This window comes from Phalangium opilio, unplaced genomic scaffold, assembly GCF_054372755.1.
Source record: "Phalangium opilio isolate 3A_F unplaced genomic scaffold, DU_Popi_V2 ptg000011l_1, whole genome shotgun sequence".
NCBI lineage: Eukaryota > Metazoa > Arthropoda > Arachnida > Opiliones > Phalangiidae > Phalangium > Phalangium opilio.
Window position 1 is genome coordinate 4,342,513 of NW_028324147.1, and position 22,325 is coordinate 4,364,837.

The window sequence follows — 22,325 nt, forward strand, 5'->3', positions numbered from 1 at the left end:
ATTCAAAATTCTCATTGGAAAAAGTCATTTGTTCTGTTTATTAAGAGTGTGTCATGTCAACTTATTCGAATCACGCTCTATAATGTTGAGAAAGCACTTAAATCATACTCTAAATCAGAGGGTATGAATCAAGTTAGTTAGCTTACAAGCAGGTAGGCTTACAAATATTAATACAATATTTTATTTCGAAATAGGCTATATTCCATTTGATACATTTGGATTTATTAAAAATTAATCATTAAAATACTTTTTAAAAATGTGTATACATTCATTACAACTTTGATACTGCATGCATAATTTTCATTGGATAGTCATTTATTCTGACTGTTTATTAAGCGTGTGTCATGTCCTCATATTCGACTCGCCGCTCTATTATGTTGAGAAAGCACTTTAATCATGCTCTAATTCAGAGGGTATGAACCTTAGCCACTAACTATAATCAGTAAGCTTACAAGTAAAAATAACTTTAACAGGCAGACTTATAAATATTGATGCAAGTTTTTATTTCGAAAAATAATCCGTCAGATACATTCGAACTTTAGTAAAAATTAATCATTAAAATCCTTTTTAAAAATGTGTAATAATTCATTATATCTTTGATAATGTATGCGAAATTTTCATTGCATTGAGTCATTTATTCCGAGTAGCTCTAGCTCTCAGCATTACGATGTATAGGAAGCATTATTATGAATATGATTAATTTATTAACATATAGATTCTTTCCGAAAATTTTCAAACAAATTGTTTAATCCACGATAAAAACTTATGAACTAGAGTAAAACCACCATATTGTTGAGGGTTTCCACAACCCGAGGGTGAACCCCAACTGACTACGCCTTCCAGAATCCACCGGCGGCCTTTGGCCGATTCGTCGAGAAATACCATTGGTCCTCCACTGTAATTTAAGAATCACGCCGATTATAATAATAATAATAAATAATAACGAATATACTGTGTCCCAAAAGTGGTTAATGTTGCGACCGGCCACTTCTGAAACGATTTAACTACTTACCTATCCCCGTTACAAGCGTCGACCTTTCCTTGTTCATAACCAGCGCAGTACATGTTAGTGGAGACTGAGAGTGGTAAGCCAGCCTTCTCGTATCCTTTTTCACACTTGCCGTGATCAACAACGGGGATAACCGCTTGTCGCAATGTTTCGGAGTACTCGTCATTTTCGTTCAAACCCCAACCAGTAACCTAAGTAATTAGAAATTGGAGTTTAACACACGCTTAACAAGTCGATCAATTTTCAGTATTTACCACCCCTCTCTTGCCATCAACTATATTAGTCCGGGTACTAGAGTCCGTTGGCAAACAAATAGGTTGCACCCTCGAAGTTAACACCACCGGGATGTCTAACTGAACTAGGGCGATGTCCGCGTCGTAAAGGGTCGGGTCAAAGTCGGGATGAACGTGAATTTCCTTTGCCTTCAGAGACATGATAACAAAATTATTTGGCGAAAACGTGCATTGTCACGATAAACTTACCATTCTTTGTTCCACCATCTCATCGTCTAATTCGTTGTTTCTGTGGTACTTTCCAAACTGAAATTTGAACTCGCTTGGCGGAAGTATTTGTCCCGTTGGGCTTGTAACGCAGTGAGCCGCTGTCACTACCCATGTCTCGGAAATGAGAGCACTGCCGCACAATAAATACCAATTACCGTATTCCGCTATTCAAGAATCACGCCGATTATAATAATAATAATAAATACTAATTTAGACTATTAGGGAAGGGTGTAAGAATTAGTGGGTTAAATATATTAGGCTGAGGAGTAAAATCATAATTTTACACCAGGGATAGATTTAATTTTAGAAGTAGGAATGGAGAACAATGTAATGTGGGCGAGCGTTAAATTCCCGAACCCCTTCCACGAGACGGAGGGGGGTATGATCATCTACTAGTTAAGAATAACGTCCCTGCGAAATTTCAACTTCCTAGGTAAAGCGGTTCGGTCTGGGCGTTAAATTATAAGTCAGTCATGACGATACAATTGTGGATGGAGCTAAAAAGGAAGTGGTAATCTTTCCGCATTCCCATTCTATTGCGTCTATTTCCGGTACCATTTTTCCGCATTCCCAAAATGGCGGTCTCCATTGTGCCTGTCTGGGGAATGCCACATTCTTGGGGAAACCCCTCCTGAAGGTGGTTCCCAACCCGTTGGCATGTAGTATCTGCACTGTTAAAGCGGCATCCTTGAAGTTTAGCGAGCCTCGCAGCTGGGAAACCCCACCGCGTCGGCGCCCAGACTTCAAAGCTCAAAGGTGCCGCCGCGCGCCTTCCCTTCCGAATACCGGGGAATCCCCGTGGAGTATATATTTTGAAACATTGTTAGTTGACCGTAAAACCCTATAAGAAGTTGATGATTTAGGCCTTCCCGTTAGAGACAAGTTTAACGGGAATTTTGCAAATAACAGTATTTTTTTTTTAATAAAAATAATAAATTTTTATCGTAAACGTCGGACGAAACGAAATTTATTACTATTATTATTATTATATTGCGCGTAACGCCCTGCCTTTGCCTGTACTAAATAAGTGGTCTTCTTATCTGTTCCAGCCTGAAAAATTAAAATGCTAAAAGCTCATTTTGTATTTGTTCGCCTTAATTATTTGACATGGATAAGTTTTTACGAGAACATATTCTATACAATTTCGTAAGTGAAAATCTAAGCTCAATTATCTCGAAACTACGCATTTATACCCTTTTTTGTTGTAAAATTTCAAATAATAACAATCGTTTGAACTACGCGATTAAAACCAAATTTCCCATATCGATTAAACTTAATTTCAAACTGCAATAACAAATGGACATTATCTCTCTCTGATGTTGTCCTTATGGCAATACATATAATAATTTCTAATTTCTGGCCCTTTTTGAGTTTGAAAAAGTGTCACCAAGGATTGTGTATAAATGCAGTTTTTTAAGGACTGCGAAGCAAAACTCGTTTTTATCTAATACAGCTGTCGTCCGAGATAGGGAGTTGCCTATCCTGTCATGTGAAAACAAATTTCCTCACGCGCATTCTTTATCAATGGCGCAACGTTTCTTGATAATGTTTGAAGGGCCCGCCATTTCCTACAGCCTACTCCATGCATTTGAAACTTATACCTAGAGGTCCGTGCATTTGAGCTAATAAAACTCGCGCATTTTTTAATCCTGAAATTCCCTATTTTCTTCATCTCTTATCAGCACGCATAAAGCTACGTTACGTCACGGAGCTTCTATTACGTTAATAGAAGCTCCGTGGTTACGTAGAGACCTAATTTGCTCGTGCTGGCAACCAAAGCTGGTCAAAGCGTTGCCTACGTTAATCAAGGCTTGTGCGCGGCGCCGATTTTTATTTTAAGTTGCCAAATTCTCTCACCTGAGGCGCTATTAGCTGGGCCTAAATAATTTGAAATGTTCATTTTCTCGCTCTTGGAATTTGAAATACTCATTTTCGCGCGTGTTTTGGTCCAGCTATCAATGAAAGCTCACGGTAAAATAGGGAGAAAATAAGAAGTCGCGTTTCTTAAAAGCCCCCCCCTTCGAAACTACCGGTGATGCACAGGCCTTGATTAACGTAGGCAACGGTCAGAGTATATACGGACGTTGCCGGAATAAGGCAACGTATTCGGTGTCTAAGTCGAGACCGCACAAGCGCAGATACCTGGATTTTTCGTAATTTAGCTGGTAGAATGTTCCTAGTGGCTCTAACAGGTAATAATTTATCATTAATTTAGAATAATTATATCTAAATATGATTCCCAATATTAGGAGGCATAGCATCTGGTAAATCTACAGTATCAAATCTATTCAAACAACAGAACATTCCCGTTATAGATGCCGACGAAATCGCTAGAGAAGGTAACTAAATATCTATTAAATAAACTATTTAAGGCAATTAAATAGCTTAGTTAACCCTAATTTCTCGCGTTGCAGTTGTTAAACCAGGTTCCCGTGGATTAAAAGCTATTCTTAAACACTTTGGCAGAGACCTCCTAGATGCTAATGGAGAATTGGATCGTAAAAAATTGGGTGACGTCATATTTAATGATGAAAACAAACGTAAAACCTTAAATCGTATCACTCATCCATTGATAACTCGAAGAATATTCCATAAATGCTTATTTTACTTTTTGAAATGTGAGTAAATTAATTTAATTTAGTGTAAAATTAAAAATAAATATTAAATACTTAAGTTAAAATTTAAACATAATCTTTAATTCTCTTTTTATTATTTTTTTAGTCGAACCTTTTGTCATCTTGGATTTACCGCTCTTTTATGAATCGGCAAAAATGAAGCCTTTCATTCATAAAGCTATAGTCGTATCTTGGTAAAAATTAAATTTAACTAAATAATACGTTAACTATATCATTAATCGGTTAAATTTTAAATAACAGTTCGGAGGAACAACAATTAGAAAGATTAGTCAAAAGAAACAACTTAACTTTAGAGGAAGCCAGAATTCGGATCGATGCTCAAATTCCACTGTCGCGGAAACGTGAAATGGCCGATTATGTCATACATAACCATTCCAGTCATGAAAATTTAACTATATTGGTTAATGATCATGTAAAGCAACTTAAAAATTCTAAATTTCATTGGAAAATTAGGATTCTAGCATTTTTAATTGCCTCTAGCGTGATTCTTCTCTTTTGGCAATTGTTTATATTTGTGTATATTTAAGTTATGTTTCAAAAATAATTGTAAATAAATTGTGATAATTAAAATAATAATTATAATTTACGTTTTGAATAAAAATATTTTGTAAAAAAAGTATTCAATTAGCTCTAAATCTCATCAGAAGCACAGCACCTACCCTTGGGGTGACTTTGTAATAGACTAGCCAATCAGATGTCGCTAAAAACGGCTCCCATTGATTCATAGTTTCTTGGGTCAAGGCTTAGTCGACTTCAAGTTCAACAACGATCGTTAAACTTAATTACACCGTTATTATTGAAATTTATTTATGGAATCGGACTACATCGTTCTCCAAAACGTGTTTCTTAGCGATATCCAAAACTTTTTAAGGGTTAAAAACAACTTTTATGATGTTTTTAGAACATATAAACTCAAAAAGTATCGCTACTCTCTAAGCCTTGGCCCTTGTTTTCAGTTTAGGAATCTACTACTCGCAACATCTGATTGGCTAGTCGATTACAGTAGTTTTCAAATTCAAAGTCACCCCTGAGCACGGAGCTGTATTGTAGGAGTAGAGACTCGTAGCTTCCCCTCTACTAAAAAAAAGCTAGACTTATTTGTCCATAAAAAGGGGGTATGAATTTTGACCCTCCCTCCAAACCTAGGCGAGCCAATGTAAACAATAAAGATGGCCGCGAGCTACGAACGTTCAGGAGGGTTAAGCCTCGGTCTTTTGTGTATCGACTTCCGAGTGACGGCAGTTTCTCAACGGTTTGCAAATCTTATTTAAATTTTTATTTTTACTATTATTTCTATTTATATTAATTATAATATGGAAAATATTCAAAGAATTAAGCCGGGAAAGAAGAAAACGGACGCCTTCTTTAAAACACGTGACGTCAGATATTGTTTACATTGGCTCGGTATGCGCGAAAATTGTGCGTGGAGCACTGGTACGCTTATGTCTAGGCCCTAGTCTCTACTCCTTCTACAATACACATCCGTGATTACAGTAGTTTTCAAATTCAAAGTCACCCCTGAGGAAGACCAGACATAAGAAAAAAAAACTTAAATAATTCATATTAATAATTTTCATTTATGATTACGTTATAGGAGACTTTATTGACCACCGGACTTTTTTTCTACACATTTTAAATTCACGATCGAGAATTATGTAATAACGCGCATTGAATCATATGAGACTGCGGAAATACTTGGGTCTATTACGCCATACTTTTAAGCGTGTTGCACTTAAAAGATCCGAGATTAAATTGTCTCTGTTCCAAACAAAACAAACAAAAAAATAATTACACGGTCTACCAGGACTAATTATAGTCCTTATAGATCTTTAATAACACTCGCACATACATGTTTAATAAGGGCGGGGGGGGGGAAATAGGGGTTTAGGCGCGTCGCCGCTATTCTCATATTAAGCCTTAGCTGCTTGGGAAGGAATACGTCGGGAATCGGGATCATATTTTACACTTTCTTCAAGGAATATATATATATTTGTTTAAAACTTAAGGAATGTTTAATTCCTTCAAAAAACAAAAAACAAACGACAGTTTAATAACAATGTAGAGAGAAGACTCCAATGATTTGCGGAACTGCCAAGATAATATAACCAAAAACGGATTTATGGGATAAGAACGTCGGATCATAGCTTTAGCCTCTAGTACCATCCTCGCATACTTTATTGAGAAACTTCGTCTGCTTATATTTTGACTCCACCCACAAATTCGATCTCTAGAAGTAGCTATATACAGTATTTGTGGGTGGAGTCAAAATATAAGCAGACGAAGTTTCTCAATAAAGTATGCGAGGATGGGGAGTGAATTCGCTAACTCCGCAGTTCTTATCCCATAAATCCGTTTTTGATATAACCAAAAACGGATTTATGGGATAAGAACGTCGGATCATAGCTTTAGCCTCTAGTACCATCCTCGCATACTTTATTGAGAAACTTCGTCTGCTTATATTTTGACTCCACCCACAAATTCGATCTCTAGAAGTAGCTATATACAGAATTTGTGGGTGGAGTCAAAATATAAGCAGACGAAGTTTCTCAATAAAGTATGCGAGGATGGGGAGTGAATTCGCTAACTCCGAAGTTCTTATCCCATAAATCCGTTTTTGATATAACGCATAAACATCAGTGTTATTAACTTTTAGAAAAGTACCACATTTTCCTGAAAAAAAATCATAACGCAAAAGTTTCTAAGAATAATTTTTACACAGAATTTTTTATTATTTATTTATTTTTTTTTTGGCGGGGGTTTATTTCTTTTAAACTATTAATAATATCACGCTATGGGAATTTAGTCTAAAAGTTTTGATGAAAAATAACATTAGTGCGCGTTTCTGCGTTTCTACAACGACTTTTAAAGCATGGTAAAATGCATGGTGGTTATTGTCTGTGAAATTTGATTAAGCATCAAAGAGATATAATAAATGGTTTGTTTATTAAGTCAAACAGATTTTGTAGTGATCGCGCGCAAATAAGGATAATGCGGGCGGTTTTTAAAGTTGGGGATGGATTTAATGTCCCATGGTATGCTGCATAGGGCGCATGCTTTGGGTCATAATGGGGTACGAAACGAGATTCGTGGAAGGGGTACTCATAGTCATCATGCTAGGAGCCAAGGAAACCGAAGGCATAGGACCCATGGAACCAGGCGCCATAGAAACGGGGGCCATTCCCTGTCCCATGGTAACGGGAACCCCCATAGAACCGGCTAATTCGGAAGCCATTCGCGAAGCGGTTAAATCTCCGCTATTCATGGATAATTGGGTCATGGATGCCATCGGATTTCCAGCGCTCATGCCGCTCATGGAACTCATAGAAGGGCCGACTGTCGCCATAGCGTTTTGCTTGGTAATTCGCAGTTGCGCATTTTGGTTGAGCAAGAACTCGTTGGTGGCCGTCAATTCGACAATCTTTTGCTTCATATCATCGATCTTGCGACGAAGCAGCATATTCTCTTCTTCTATCATGCGAAAATCTGGGCCACCGAAAGCCGGATGGTGACCTAACATACCAATACTATCCCCCGCGCCGCTACCGGCATTACCGGGTCCTCCCATCAAGAGAGGAGGACGACCGTAAGGATCGTCAAACGCGCGACGCTTGGGTTCTGGTTCAAAGTTGTCAAAAGCGTTGAAACGATCAAACCTATCAAAACGATCACGGCGCCCTCTAGAGCCATCACCAGGGTCAAATTCTGGCTCGTTAATGTGACGAAATTTGCAGCGACCCCCTCGCCGACAATCGCCTTTAAGATAATCTTTGCAGACGGGCACGTCACTGCCTCCTCCTTTTCCCGGCAATCCCTCTCCTCCGGAATTACTTTTGCCAGCCGAACCATTAATCACTCGCTTGGGCAATTCGCCAGTGGTCAAAAACTCTTGCTCTTCTTGTCGGGTGCAATGCAAAAACTTACAATTGGGTCGACGACACTCGCGATTTTGATAATCGTGGCAAAAATTATACTCCATTTTTTTATTGCCAACATTGCCGCCAGTCTCCCCAATTTGTTGACCTTCAGGGTGCTTATATTTGCACAAAGCCCCTCGCCTGCAAACATTGCGCAGAAAATCGCGGCAAACGCTGCCATCTCCGTTTAAATGAGATTTCATATCGCCTTTCGAATTTTGACTTTCGTCGTCGGACATAACTGTCGCCGCCGCCGCCGCCGCCGCAAAGCGTTAAGAATTATTAATTTTTGCCCGGCAATAAAAAGCTATTATTGTTCGCAAAATGAGTATCTATCGCGCTAGAGGAAATTCGGTATACGGCGGACGCAGTCCTAATTAAGAGGTCCAGCAGGGGCAGCTGTAAATAAAGACGCAAGATATAGCATTGAAACCTATAATAATACACATACGCTTCACGTTCTTTCGGTAACATGGTTTATGGGTATGCAAAAAAATGCTGTTGTAATATATCGCATTCATGCACGAACTTAACTATTTTACGGATAGATAGAGGTACGGTTTGGCTTAAATTAACTAAAAATTAATTAAAAAATCGAAAGGAAATAATAAAATCAAATATTATATTAATTATAAATCTAAAAAGGAAAGGTCCTAGTACGTAACCCTTGGCCCCTGTCAGTGTTTACACTTTTTCTTTTAGGAGACCAAAGGTTTACAATCATTTAAGCCTTTAACTTCTAAATTTTTAACTAATAATAGATAGGGAAATCATTTACATTTACCTTATAATCCGGAATTAACGTTCTACTGTGCACTATAAGTAGATAAGAGAATGAGTCGGTCTACTCTATTCATTTGTCATTCATTTTCATTATCATAGATGGCCGCTATGAGCCTATGACCACGGACTCCACGGTGCTTCTTCTATTAAGCTCCGTGCTATGACCAGGCTGGGAAATAAGGATATTTTTTAAACTAGTCCTTTGGACCAGTGATCCCCTAGAGTTTGAAATAATTTACTGGTCTCCGGACTGGTCCCAGCCTTTGCTCTCCAATAGATTTGCATTTAATAAACTGGTCCCGAGGACCAGTAACCCCCACTTCTTGAATTAAAAAACTAGTCCAAGCAATTAATAAACTGGTTTTGGACCAGAGGAAGTGTGCTATTTCCCAGCCTGGCTATGACCAGGGCCGGAAATAAGCACAGGACGCTGGACATTGTCCAATAAAATTTTAAAATGTCCCATATTTTTTTTAAAAACTAAGGGGGTCACTGGACATTTTGACCAATAAATTTTCCGAAGTTTTGATAGCTTGACTATGAAGATGCGACACTATTTTAGCACACTCCAGTGGACAATGTCCAATAAATTTTCCAGTAAAATGGGGGGTCACTGGACACATGTCCTATAAGAAATTTTTCTTATTTCCGGCCCTGGCTATGACCAACTTCACCATGAGATCAACATCAACCATTCATATTATCAACGAGGCATAAGACCAAATTTCAGAAAAACCTAAAAACTTGAAAGTAACGCGTAAACGCGAGTAAAGTTAGTATAATTTTATATAAACATTTAAATAAAATATTAATTATTATATTTACGTCGTGATTTTAGTTAAATACTACTCATTATTAAAAAAATTAATAAAATATTATCGTATTATAACAACTCCAATTCAAAACAAGTCTATCCTTGATTATAGAGTAATGGCAGCCCTCTGCGTTCGACTGTATTAATCTCTATGGGGTGTCATTAGTCTATAGTTCCTACTAGCCCGGAAATTATACATAATAAAAATCGCGTATATAGTTCGTGTTGAAATCAAACAAGCGTTAATTATTAATTACATTGTAATTAACGATATGGATAACAATAACTATGCGATGCCAAGTTCTTCAAAGTTAAGATTAAATGAAGAAAAACATATAGAACAACAACAGCATCATTTAAAAGCAGCAATTTGCACAAATAGAGCAAAATATCGGCAGGGCAGAAAAGACACTGCTGTCAAAGTAAATTTATTATAATTTAACGCGCAAGCTAAACATTTTAATTAATAAATAACGAAATAGGTCTACACTATAAGTCAAGAATCTTATTATATTCTGGTCCAAAATGTACCATCAATTGACATATCAGAGGAATTAAGAACACTTTGTGAAACATTTGGTAAAGTAGAAATATTTGTAATAATCCCTGATTATCCGCGGGAAGATTTTACCGAAGTTTATCTTGTAAAATACCAAAAACTTCAAGAAGCAAGGTGTGCATGCATGCATTAAATTATTTTAACACTGAATAAATTCAATAAAACTAATTATAAATGATCCTTAATTGTCAGAGTTTCAAAGAAACAATTAGACGATAGATCATTTTTTGGTGGAAATTTGCATGTATGTTACGCACCTGAATGTGAATCAGTCCAAGAAACAAGATGTAAATTGAATGAAAGAAACAGAATAGTCGCTTCTAGAATGAAAATGATAAAAAATCCAGGAACAATTCAAAATTTTGGTCAAAAAAGTATCGATACGTTAAACACATCGCAATTAATAAAAAATACAATACAACAACCGAGTTGTTTAGAAACAGTAGAATCTTTGCCGAGCACAAGTGGAGTTGCAAATATGATAGGGCCACGGCAATTAGACTTAGACATTCCAAATATCGTAAAAGATAGTGATAAAAACAATAAATCCTCCGACTCCGAGACTATCGCTAATTCTAATGAAACTACTACATTTATTTGGGCTGGAAAAGAATATCCCATTCAAAGTGACGCTGCTGCTATTAATCACCTTAATGTATTATTGCCCAAAAAGAAAGTAGTTTATAAAACAACGGGAAGAAATTTAGTTCCAAGACAAATTGCAATTGAAAGTAAATCATATACGGCGACGCGAAAACGGATCTTTGATAAACTACAAGCTGTAATTCTATATCATTTAAATTTAAATTAATTACGTCATTTTTTCTTTTAATAACGCTAGTTTTTTCAGATAACTCCGACAAATCCGGAAGTGAAGTTGAGAAAGAAGAGTTGAGAGCTTGATTTCATGTATATTAATTAATATTTTAAATATATTTAAATACTTATAATTAAATCAAGGTTAACATTTATTACAGCTTGACCAGTGAAAAAAAGTGACCCAACTTCCAAAGCAAATTGAAATTTTCTTTGATTTTGGATTGACTTAAATTTAACTTAACTTTTGGAAGAAACCAAAATCAAAATCGTATCCTTACTCAATTACTACAATTAAAACTTATTAAAGATCTAGCCTTAAAATTATTGTTATTAGCCTTAAAATTATAAGAAAAAATATATATTTACCTTAATAAGTAGTAATTGCTATTAAAAGATCATTTAGATGTTCCTCCAATTTGTGGTGAGTTAATTTTCTATTGATTCCTGTAAAAATGGTTATTTTTTAGGTTTTCCATCAAAGATATCCTTGAAATAAGTTTTTTCTGTAAAATAATACAAAATAAAGAATTTTTTACGAATTTTACGTGTTTTACTTTTGTTGTTCTTTGTGGGTGAAAAAGTATTGTCTATACATGGTTGGCTGGCTGGCTGGCTGGCGATCTTCCTTTGATGTTTTACTACAATTAAAACTTAAATATCTAGCCTTAAAATTATTGTTATTAGCTTTAAAATGATAAGAAAAAAATATATATTTACCTTAATAAGTAGTAATTGCTATTAAAAGATCATTTAGATGTTTCTCCAATTTGTGGTGAGTTAATTTTCTATTGATTCCTGTAAAAATGGTTATTTTTTAGGTTTTCCATCAAAGATATCCTTGAAATAAGTTTTTTCTGTAAAATAATACAAAATAAAGAATTTTTTACCAATTTTACTTGTTTTACTTTTTGTTGTTCGTTGTGGGTGAAAAAGTATTGTCTATACATGGTTGGCTGGCTGGCTGGCTGGCTGGCGATCTTCCTTTGATATTTTAAATACTTAGAATTAAATCAAGGTTAACATTTATTACAGCTTGACCTTTTTATTGAAGTGAAAAAAAAGTGACCCAACTTGCAAAGCAAACGTTGAAATTTTCTTTGATTTTGGATTGACTTATTTAACTTTTTGAAGAAACCAAAATCGTATCCTTACTCAATTACTACAATTAAAACTTAAATATCTAGCCTTAAAATTATTGTTATTAGCTTTTAAAATGATAAGAAAAATATATATTTACCTTAATAAGTAGTAATTGCTATTAAAAGATCATTTAGATGTTCCTCCAATTTGTGGTGAGTTAATTTTTTTATTGATTCCTGTAAAAATGGTTAATTTTTTAGGTTTTCCAAATTTCCATCAAAAATATCCTTGAAATAAGTTTTTTCTGTAAAATAATACAAAATAAAGAATTTTTTACGAATTTTACGTGTTTTACTTTTGTTGTCCGATGTGGGTGAAAAAGTATTGTGTATACATGGTTGGCTGGCTGGCGATCTTCCTTTGATGTTTTTATTAGGCATAAACTTAGCAGACTTTCAACTGTAGGATTTCAAATGTTGTTTTATTTTCGTCATTAACAACTGTTACAACCACCCAAGACAGAGGGATGGCACCTAGGCCATACATAAAAATCAAAATTAATTTCGGAATTTTAGGGATCTTTTTTTCTTATTATTTTTTCTTTGTTATAGGAACATGGGTGGTTTTATTTAAAGGGGGGATAAGTCGACACAAATTTTTCCAACATTTGTGCTTCTTTTTAAATTTTTTGACCCTTTTTTTGTTTACTCTACGCGCGCGAAATAATTTAACAAGTACCAGCTTGTAGCGTCTAAGCCTTTTTCTCTCAATCTTTCTCTTTTAAATTCTTTTGTACAATTATGAAAGACAAATGCTATAATAATTATAATAATAATAATTAAAAAATTTCGTCTTTAATCAGACTTTGAACAACAAGAGTTTCTAAATAATAATTTTGAAATTAATCCAATGGCAGGATGGGGTTTGTTTTTTGTCTCCTCGATTGATTTGGGTAAGAAAAAAATATTAGCTCAATTTATAAATAATCCCACAGTAAATGACAATTTTTTTAAACTCGGCATTTGTTAAAACGTTATTTTTAAATATTTAACAACTTTCAATCTTTTATCTCTTCAAACGCGTCTTACTTTATATACCCCATTTATTATTTTTAATTTTAACTTGACGATTTTTTTAGTAATTTTTTTTTTAATTTTACGAATTCTTTCTTAAAAACCAGTACAAAATTTGCGCCGAGTTAAAAGTTTCGTTTTGTTGCTGTGGTTTTAAATTTTATTTCACAATTTTATCTTATTTTACCTAATATCTATTTGGTTTTGTAATATATTTAACACTAGAACGAGTATTTCTTTTTTAAATACAGTTATTGTGATAATAATAGGAATAATAATTATAATACTTTTATTTCTACCTCATGATTTAATAAAAAAAACTTTTTTTTAGTTTATATTTAAACAAATGAACCCAAAAATGATGTAAAAATGGCCGCTTTTAAAAAAGTTATATTTTCGTCGACTTATATCGAAATGGGAGAAAATTGATCGCCTGTTTGGGAACAGCGAAAGTCAGAATTACTATCTGAACAAGGTGAGCAAGACCGTTCATACTTTCGCGGATATCTTATAACTCTGAATTTGGCGCCATCTGTTCATGATTAATTTTAAATGAACACAATTTTTGATTGACTTCAAAAATAATGTAAATCTTTCTAACATTTGCTAGAACATAATTGATGGCAACTCACTTTCTAGAACTGTCATATTGGCTAAAAACTTCCTCCAATAATTTTCTTTTCGCATTTGATAATTCATATTTTGAGTCGATTATGATCCACTACTTTCGTAAAATTTTAAATAGTAGTTACTTAAAAAGGTAGTGTAACATCAGCGAGCATTATTTATAATAATTTAAAAATTCGATTTATATCATTTCGATTAAAGTTGACGAATGTAAACATTTTTGTTCATGAGAAACGGCCGATTAGAGTGTTTAATTTCACATTTTGGTTTTGTTTTTGCGTGAAACGGTGAAAGGGTTTTAATTTAAATGGCACACGGCGGTTTACCCTGCACGTAATCTTGTGTTGTTGGCACTTGGATCCCTTTTCTTAGAATGAAAGGATAAGATTTTTTTTTATTGTTTTAGTTACGATTATATTTTCTCGATTTTCAATAATTACGTATAGACCTACCGATTTTTTTTTTTATAAAAAGCCTGAATAAGTTCTCATGATGACATTCATTTTTACAATTTATTAAAAATCAAACGAATTTCGTAGCACCTAAGGTAGTTTTATATTACGTTTGGTTTAATAATGTTATACCGTTTAAATGGGTTAGTTTAAATTATTAGAAAGTCCAATATTTTAGTATTTAAAAATGACAGTTTTTTTTTCTTAGTTGGTCTGAGTTTTGGGGCAGAAAAAATTAGTAGAATTCATTTGAAAAGGAAGACTGCTCTTTAGTGGGTATATTCTTTCACCGCTAGGGGATTTGGGTTAGTTTATTATTTTAAAAACGTTCACGAGTTGAATTTTATTTCCGGTTATTTCATAAAGAGTAAAAATTATTAAACGATAAAATTGTTGGTTGCTTTTATCTTATTTCGCGATTGAAGATTTTCATTTTAACTTGAATTTGACACGATTAGACTGAGCGGATGATAGCGTTGATCTTGAATTAATCCAATTTAACTAATTATTAGAGCACCTAAATATATGATTTATATATATAATTTATAATTTTTTTTTCACCTTTTTTCTGTTAAATTGTTTGGTTTTTTGTTTGTTTTGTAATTTATCTCTAATCAAATAAATAATCAAATATTTCTCCGCGAAAACGTCGCCACCATTTATTTTTCTCCGGGGTTCGAATCTGATAAAGCGATACTTTCTTTTCAGAGATTAATTATTTTACGATTTAAAATTTTATTTTATTTTTGACTCGTGTTGGCTTTGTTTATATTCTAGGAAATAGGTTGAGCATGTTGTACGGATAAATTTATATTTTGTTTTTTTTATTATTTTTCCCATTCATAATTAATTATCAGTCTCTCGCTCGCTCGCTCTCTCAATTAGTAAATATATTTGATAGAGTTTATAATTATCGCGATATTATAAATCTCATTTGTTGCCGATATCTTTCTATAAGAATTAAACTTTTCGAAAATGTGAAACTTGAAGATTTTTAATTATTATATTTTCTTATACGGTTCCTCGACGCCTCCGTTGATTTATTAGCCATTTCGGCCCCCGTTGATTGAAAAAAATTGCATTCGATTTATAGCACTCTCGAGAGGTTTTAAACGGGCCCGAAAAATAGAGTATTATACGAAGATTTCTTTACTTTTTTTTTGGAAATTTGATTTTCATTTTTTTTTAAACCGCGACATCGGTTTGAATTTCTTGGGGTTTTAAGTCGGAGAGGGGTCCGGTTGGAATCTTCCTCTCTTTATCTTCTCTTTAAGCTAAAGGGCCTCGTCGAGGTGGGCGACGAAACTGTGTCGGACGCGCACGATTTCACAAGATGTCCGTTTCGAAAACTTTTCCCTGCGTCGCCTGAGGAGGATGGCCGAGGTTTTTGGGCCCTCCACCGAGGAAACCGGGCGACTTGGCATTGAGCGTGACGTGAGAGCCACCTCCAACGCCCGTCATGGCCAAATGGGTTAAGGATCCAGAAGCCGGGGTCAGGCTCAAGGCCGTTTTGGACAAGATGTTGCTCTCGCTGCCAGTCTTCTTCAAGTCGCTGAGAGCGGAACTGCCCATGCGCGGCGGCGAAAAGCGTTGCAAAACTTGACCCCGCTGCAATTGTTGCAAGCGGGCGTACTGTTCCTGAAGCTGCTTTTGCTTCCGGAGAAGTTCCTGGTGTCGTTGTTCGAGCAATTCCTGCCTAGAACGCGGCGGGGTCGAAGGAGCCGATTTCTTATTGGCTTCCATCTCCGACTGGGCCGCGGCCGCAGCTTTCCGTTCCGACTTAGTGCCTCCCTGCATGGCCAATTGTAGACCCTCTTGCGAGTTGACGCTCTCGCTACTACTGCTATTGCTCGACAGTTGGTCTCGCCTCGAGTCGTCGTTGATGGCGCTCGTTTTGATGACGTTTTCCGCATCTTCTTTCGAAGCTTGCCGACTGGAGAGACCTCGCTGCATGACGGCTTCTTGCGGGTTATTCTTAGCCGGCTCGGAATAGCTGCGGACGTGACCGTAGACAGCCGGGTCGCGCATGGAAGTGGCGCCGTACGATGAGGTGGGCGAGGTTAACGGAGAGCGACTGGTAGTGCGAGGAGGGGGTGGCGGAGGAACTTTCTTGACGGGCAGTGCGGGAGGGTTGCCGCCCGTTTCGGTCCCGTTGATGATGGTGTGTTTGGCGCCCGCGCGAGAAAAGAGTTCTTGGGATCCTTGGCGGCCATCGTTGGGTACCGGAGATTGAGAGGGAGAGAGAGCGTGCCTGTTGCCCGAATCGGTGACGCGTAGTTTGCCGGGCAGCGTCTGGGCAACGCCGCTACCCGGCTTGGGCTGAATGGGCGGCGCGAACGTCTGGGATTGGGCGCGAATTGGGGACTCTGTTCCGGAAGAATAGGAAGGCGCGCGACGCTGTTGGGACAAAGCCGAGGCAAGACTCGCCGTCGAGTCCCGCTTCGGGTCGCCCGGCTTCGTGAACGTCTGCAACTCGTCCAGCAGGGCGTCCAGAGCGTTTTCGGTACGCGAAACCGCCCTCTGATGGCCGTCCGGGGGAACGTGGATCACAGTATGAGGGTTTGAATCGATGGTCTGAAAAGCAAACAGTCGTCGAAGAACAATAATCACCAGCTTATCAGTGTCACGCGCCGAGATATTTAAAATTGAAACTTTAAAAATAATCTCAACCGATTTAAAAAAACAATTCTATAATAAAGCCTAAATCAATTAAAAAAATAAATTAAATAAAGGCGTGTGAATCTCCGGCATTCGGAACGAATCGATTGCTAAGAATCGAATTGTTCGGATTTGTAATTAAATCGAATATGAGAAATTAAAAGAATTAAGCTTATCGGACATGCGAAGGATTATATTTATAAAAGAGGAATCAGAAGAATGGCCATACAGAGGATATGATTCGTAGCAAGCTTTGTACGTACAAGAATAACCAGGGGGTAATAGAGAAAAAGGGAATATAATATGGACAGTGTTAGTAGCGAAAGACTTCCTTTCATAGATGAAATCCTAAAGGCTTCTCGCGCCTCTAATCGCATCCTGACACGAGGGAACCCTATTTGGCCCACCAATGTTATATAGAATATTCCTAGTAAAAGACTACCGCGTCTTCATACACGGTTGGCATTAACGACATTCGGTCAACCCTATTATTAAATTAACTAATTGCCTAGGAACATGCCCATAATATGTAAAAATTCAAAAGATCCAATTGAAAATGTAGTTGGGGTCAAATATTCGCCAATGGTGGAAATTTCCCCAAAATAAACTTTTTGTTTCGAAATATATTTCTCAAATTAATAAAAGATAAATAAAATCAAAACAACAGGAAATAAATATAGTACAATACATTCAGAAAATATTGTAATGCCATTTATAAAATGACCCCTACGGTTACTATTAAAAGCCCGTAATTTGAAACATTATTTGAAAAAAATAAGTAACCACCAGCCTGCCAGCCAGCCATGAGCGGGTTACTTAATACTTTTGCCTTCCAGGAAAAGCAAAAAGGAACGTTTTTTATATAAATCAAATTATGGGCTTCCATTACTGAAATTACAATATGACAAAACGTTCGGTCACACAATGCGTTTCTCGTTACTAATAAAGGATTATGGGAAATTTTGTTTCAAAAATGACTTTTCTCAGGACCTATATATAGATTACGGTACAATATCTAAAAACATAAATATGTATATTTTCTACAAACGAAGATTGTACTAAGTGTTTTCTCGCGTTTGTTTTTTGAGGGAGGATAAATACACGGTACATCGAAGAAGATTTACATTAATTCGGCCCTTTTTTCGGACAACAACGTTTAGGGTTTTCATATATAATTTTTTGCTCGATGTCAAATGAAAAAAAAAAAGCCAAAAAGCGGGCACAAAAATTGCAAAATAGTTTCAAAAATTCGGGATTAAAAAAATTTCATTAGGTTCAAAATAAAATTTAGGATTTTTAATAAAATATTTCGGGTTTATTTTTTAAATTTTGTTAGTACGGTTGGTGAGACAAACCTTATCAGAAAATGCCCTCGTCTTGAAACCCTTCCATACGCTGCATTAAAAAAATTAAAAACATTGTTGGGGGGAAAGAAAACGGACTAATCTAAACTGATGTGTACTGAAGTTAAGTTTAATTAATTGTTTCCAAGATTTATTTTGGTTGTTAGAATAGTTTTTATGGGTTGAAAAAAAAATAAATAGTATAGAAAATTGATCTTTTAAAGCATAGCGTCATAGCCAATCAAGACTCGAGGTTCGAAAATATTTCATTCAATTAAAAATAAATAAATAAATAAATTATTTTAATTCATTGCGAAACTTGCCGTGATTCATGCATTGTTTCAAAAACTTCATAACTTAAAATTATAAAAATTAATAATGAATAAATAAAATAAATAAATAAATAAATATATTTGCAGGCTTAAATTATTTTCAAATTCGCACGACGCACGTTTTGAAGGTAGGGTTTTTAAGGGGGGATTTTCATCGCTAAAGAAACCTAATCACGATAGATTTAATATTAAACTTTCCATATTTAATAAATTTACTCCCAAAAAAAGCGGCTATAATTCTAATTTTTCCAAATGGTTTCAAAAAATTGACGTTCCCAGCTCTAGTAATAAACGGGCGAAATAAAAATTCAAAAAATGAACACGGCCAAAAATATCATATCGATTCCTTTTACAAAAATTAACATTACGACGAAATTTGGGGGGAGGGGGGCGGGGATTTCAAAAAAACTGAAAAAATTGAAAAAACTTGGTTCCAAAAATATATATAGAGATATAAAATTTTTCGGGGTTTACAAAAAATTCTGGTTTCAAAACATTTTGCGTTCAAAAAAGGGTGGAAGCAAAAAATGAGGATTTCATGGGAATTATTTTTTTTTTAGATATTCAAATGCTTTTTGTAACCTAACCAATTCACACTTTTATTTTTTGGTATTTGCGGTATTAATATCTTTCGCGATCTTATTCGTTACTCAAAAAATGGACTATATACATCCAGCATAAAGGTTTGATATATATGTATATATTTATATATATATAATTAATATTTGGTTGATAATTACTCAATTTTTTCCCGGAAGTTAGCACTCCTCTTCCACCCGTGTCGATTCAACTGAATAGGGTGTATTTTGAGTCGAAATTCGAAAAACGAATGAACGTACGTGTGTGTGAGGGGTGTTTTGAAAAGGAAAAACACAAAAAAAGACAAAAAGAATATGAGAGTCAGGTCCGAGACTAACTAAAATTACTGAACTTCTCTTTTGAGTTTTTTGCGTTTTCAAATTTTGCATAGTTTTTTGGGTTTTTGAGAATATTTCCTTAAAAATGCAAGTATATAATAAGGTATTTATTTAAAAAGGTAATTACTTATTAAGATATATCTCAATCAGAGCTGCGAAATGAGACAAAGAACGCCAAAATCGGTCAACAAATGAAAAAGTTACATTACGTAATGTGTAGTAATTTATTCGTAACTTTGTTATTTATTTACCGATTTTGACAATTTTTGTCTCAATTTGCAGCTCAAATTACCTTAAATAAGAATAAAGTATCACCTTTATTAAATACTTGCTCTTAAAGGCACAAAATTTAAATGTATACGGTCGCGAACAAGTATTAAAAATTCCCTTCTACCTTTTTTTAATTTAAAAAAAAATGTTACGATTTTTATTATTATTATATTTATAAAAAAAATATAATATATTGATTGGGTATATATTATTTGGCGGGGAAAAAATGGCGTTATTTTCAAAAAAAAAAATTCTTTATAAATTCGGTATTGGGGGTCAAAAATGTTTTGTTATTGGCGCAAAAAATTTTTGGGGAAAAAATTTATTTTGATGTTTCGTTTTTAAAAAGAGTATTTCTTGACTATAACTACTGGCAAGCAACATACTTTGTATGATAATTATTACACAGAAAAAAAAATAAAGATATATATATTAATGTAAACCAGCATGCAAATATATATTCCTGTTAGTAATAATAAAGAATATAATGGGAAATTTAATTAATGAAGAATCCAAAAAAAAAAATTTGAAGGTAACGTAGATATAAGTATTGAATTTGATTTTTTTCATGATGTAAAGTCAACCGTACTTAATTAATTTAGATTTAAATTTAATTGGGATTTTCAATTAAATTGTTGGCCATTCCTCGTAGATGTGAAATTTGTTTTAAGATTTTTGAAAAATTTGTGAATGTATGAAGTAAAAAATATAAAAAAAAAGAAACAATCCAGCTCTACTAAGTGAAGTATTCTTAATTTATTTCCAAATAAATAAATTAAAATTTAAATAATACTTTTCTTTGTTCTAATAATTCAACTAAACGAATTTCTAATTTAAAATCAAAATAAAACCAATGGAGTTTCAAACTTCCAAAAGGGCACAACAAAGCCCTTAATTTAAGGGTTTTTAATTAATTCAGGAAAACATCTGGAATAAAAATGAAAAATAGTTTTTCGTCTTTTTTAATTTAAAGTATTAAATATCTATTTAACTACAGTTACAACACCAAATGGACCGATTCCACCCTTCATTACTCTAATTAGACTATTCTACTTTGTTATAGAGGGTGGAATAGATCGTAAACCGATGGTTTCCTGATATTAAAATTCAGCTAATTGCGGCGGGAAAATTTTAATAATTAAAATAATTAAAATCAATTTTTAAGAAAAAAAAATGCAACCGAAAATTTCGTGAGCTACAAATCAAATGAAAAATAAAAAGCCGTGCACAAAGATATTTTCAGCGATTTAAAAACAGTTAACTAAAAAGGTTTATTAATAAGTAATCTTAATTGGGGGTTTTGCTCTGTCTTTTAATTATGACAAACTCGATGGAAAACTAGAGTTACCAGTATAAAGGGTAGTACCAGGAATGCATACAACTAATAGAAATAATTGCGACCCCATATCTTCCGTGTTCATTTCCACGCGGGTTTTGAGGGCCGGGCTTGAGAACCTACTATACGTCACGCCTCATAATTCTGACGTCTTTCTAAAAGCTTTTTCATTGGTTGGGAGCAGCGCTTGACGAAGCAAGTAGCAGCGAGATAGATTATTGGTGAGGTAAAATTCGTCACACAAAATTATTACTCTAGCTACTCCCACAAAACCAGACTAGATAGTAGATATGTTGAGAAAATGGCTTCTCAATCATTCTTATTAGCTGTATGCATTCCTGGTAGTATATACCGTTTGTAAAACTATAGTATCTCAGGGACCAGAATTGATACTACAAGTTCAACTTAGTCTATTTTTAATAGACCTTAGTGTTTAATTTTGAGTATGATTAAGGTTCTTATAGTTTTAAATGCTTAGAACTTTGAAAATTAAGACTAATATGGGTGTTTTGACATTTCAAAAGCTAAATTTTCAAGAACGGCAAATAAAATAGGCACCTTTTTAAATTCTAGTCCCACAGATATCTTTTATCAACTTTATGGTATCCGATAGCCAAAATGAAGTAACAGTAACTATAAATTACTAACTTCAGTTTCACTCTCAGAATCCATTTTGTCGTATGTATACACTAACTTGGTGGTGCAAAAGTGACCAACTATAAATATTTATCGGTCTTGCGTGATGGTTAAATATAGCGATTAAGATTGAAAAATTTCCAAATAATAGCAACCGAAAGCAATTAACAAAGCTACTTATTTGAATTAAAAAAGAAATAGGATGGATTTGTTTTTTAGCGTGAATGTCGAGTAATTAAATTAAAACAGCCAACGTGTGTGAGATTTGAGCTTGATTAAAAAAATCTATTAGCCTAAAAATGTCTCGCGTCAATTACGTGTTTTGTGACAATTAACGCCAAAGTGCGGCCGTTGTTAAAGAAACTGTTTTCGACTTACCCGGACGCTGTGAGCTTCACCGTCAGAGTGAGGCCCGTCGGCGGATTGAGATTTTTCCGGGGGATGGTGGCCACCAGTATGACGTTGTTCTTGTACCGAGGCCAACCTACATGTCACCGCAAGATTTGAAGCAACGAATTTTGTAAAATGTAAACGGCTTAACGGCGACAATCTTATTATAATCAT

At 34.8% G+C, this 22,325-nt stretch overlaps 5 protein-coding genes across 9 annotated transcripts in view; 2 read left to right on the forward strand and 3 right to left on the reverse strand.

The window, feature by feature from the left end:
• Positions 1 to 479: 479 nt before the first annotated feature.
• On the reverse strand, positions 480 to 1,873 carry LOC149709968 (limulus clotting factor C-like). The gene is made up of 4 exons (XM_089858520.1): positions 1,492 to 1,873; positions 1,264 to 1,431; positions 1,013 to 1,200; positions 480 to 895 (listed from the first exon to the last, which is right to left on the reverse strand). The coding sequence occupies exons 1-4, from the start codon at positions 1,507 to 1,509 to the stop codon at positions 733 to 735; spliced, it is 537 nt and encodes a 178-aa protein (XP_089714646.1). The 5' UTR covers positions 1,510 to 1,873; the 3' UTR covers positions 480 to 732.
• Positions 1,874 to 3,254: 1,381 nt separating this feature from the next.
• On the forward strand, positions 3,255 to 4,768 carry Dpck (Dephospho-CoA kinase). The gene is made up of 5 exons (XM_089858516.1): positions 3,255 to 3,704; positions 3,762 to 3,851; positions 3,927 to 4,130; positions 4,234 to 4,321; positions 4,389 to 4,768. The coding sequence occupies exons 1-5, from the start codon at positions 3,683 to 3,685 to the stop codon at positions 4,672 to 4,674; spliced, it is 690 nt and encodes a 229-aa protein (XP_089714642.1). The 5' UTR covers positions 3,255 to 3,682; the 3' UTR covers positions 4,675 to 4,768.
• A 963-nt stretch (positions 4,769 to 5,731) lies between these two features.
• Positions 5,732 to 9,002, reverse strand: LOC149709970 (zinc finger CCCH domain-containing protein 10-like). Its single transcript, XM_089858576.1, has 2 exons — positions 8,847 to 9,002; positions 5,732 to 8,461 (listed from the first exon to the last, which is right to left on the reverse strand). The coding sequence occupies exon 2, from the start codon at positions 8,299 to 8,301 to the stop codon at positions 7,168 to 7,170; it is 1,134 nt and encodes a 377-aa protein (XP_089714702.1). The 5' UTR covers positions 8,302 to 8,461; positions 8,847 to 9,002; the 3' UTR covers positions 5,732 to 7,167.
• Positions 9,003 to 9,553: 551 nt separating this feature from the next.
• Positions 9,554 to 12,089, forward strand: LOC149709971 (uncharacterized). Of its 5 annotated transcripts, none has more exons than XR_016376441.1 (6): positions 9,554 to 10,081; positions 10,142 to 10,332; positions 10,411 to 10,999; positions 11,069 to 11,127; positions 11,196 to 11,305; positions 11,783 to 11,928. XR_016376441.1 is itself a non-coding variant. In XM_089858597.1 (5 exons), the coding sequence occupies exons 1-5, from the start codon at positions 9,932 to 9,934 to the stop codon at positions 12,072 to 12,074; spliced, it is 975 nt and encodes a 324-aa protein (XP_089714723.1). In that variant the 5' UTR covers positions 9,554 to 9,931; the 3' UTR covers positions 12,075 to 12,089. The 5 variants fall into 5 exon arrangements, 3 of the variants coding, with proteins under 3 accessions (XP_089714723.1, XP_089714710.1, XP_089714719.1); XR_016376434.1 differs by lacking the exon at positions 11,783 to 11,928 and adding an exon at positions 11,432 to 11,576; XM_089858597.1 differs by lacking the exons at positions 11,196 to 11,305; positions 11,783 to 11,928 and adding an exon at positions 12,070 to 12,089 and having other exon boundaries at positions 11,069 to 11,108.
• Positions 12,090 to 12,570: 481 nt separating this feature from the next.
• Positions 12,571 to 22,325, reverse strand: part of LOC149709972 (coiled-coil domain-containing protein AGAP005037) — a 353,484-nt gene continuing 343,729 nt past the window's right edge. The window contains exons 26-27 of the mRNA XM_089858532.1: positions 22,140 to 22,245; positions 12,571 to 16,843 (exon numbers count right to left, since the gene is read on the reverse strand). Of these exons, the coding sequence (XP_089714658.1) occupies positions 15,596 to 16,843; positions 22,140 to 22,245 (1,354 nt within the window). The 3' untranslated portion in view covers positions 12,571 to 15,595. The remainder of the gene's footprint in view (positions 16,844 to 22,139; positions 22,246 to 22,325) is intronic.

Excerpts from the sequence above, each read along its gene's own strand:
- LOC149709970 (XM_089858576.1), bottom strand. The coding sequence starts at position 8,301 with ATGTCCGACGACGAAAGTCAAAATTCGAAAGGCGATATGAAATCTCAT.
- LOC149709971 (XM_089858597.1), top strand. The coding sequence starts at position 9,932 with ATGGATAACAATAACTATGCGATGCCAAGTTCTTCAAAGTTAAGATTA. Across the intron at positions 10,333-10,410 it reads CAAAAACTTCAAGAAGCAAG|AGTTTCAAAGAAACAATTAG; the intron begins GTGTGCATGCAT and ends CTTAATTGTCAG. Across the intron at positions 11,000-11,068 it reads TCTTTGATAAACTACAAGCT|ATAACTCCGACAAATCCGGA; the intron begins GTAATTCTATAT and ends TAGTTTTTTCAG.
- Dpck (XM_089858516.1), top strand. The coding sequence starts at position 3,683 with ATGTTCCTAGTGGCTCTAACAG. Across the intron at positions 3,705-3,761 it reads GTTCCTAGTGGCTCTAACAG|GAGGCATAGCATCTGGTAAA; the intron begins GTAATAATTTAT and ends TCCCAATATTAG. Across the intron at positions 4,131-4,233 it reads CTTATTTTACTTTTTGAAAT|TCGAACCTTTTGTCATCTTG; the intron begins GTGAGTAAATTA and ends TTATTTTTTTAG.
- LOC149709968 (XM_089858520.1), bottom strand. Across the intron at positions 1,201-1,263 it reads TTGATGGCAAGAGAGGGGTG|GTTACTGGTTGGGGTTTGAA; the intron begins GTAAATACTGAA and ends CTAATTACTTAG. Across the intron at positions 896-1,012 it reads GACGCTTGTAACGGGGATAG|TGGAGGACCAATGGTATTTC; the intron begins GTAAGTAGTTAA and ends CTTAAATTACAG.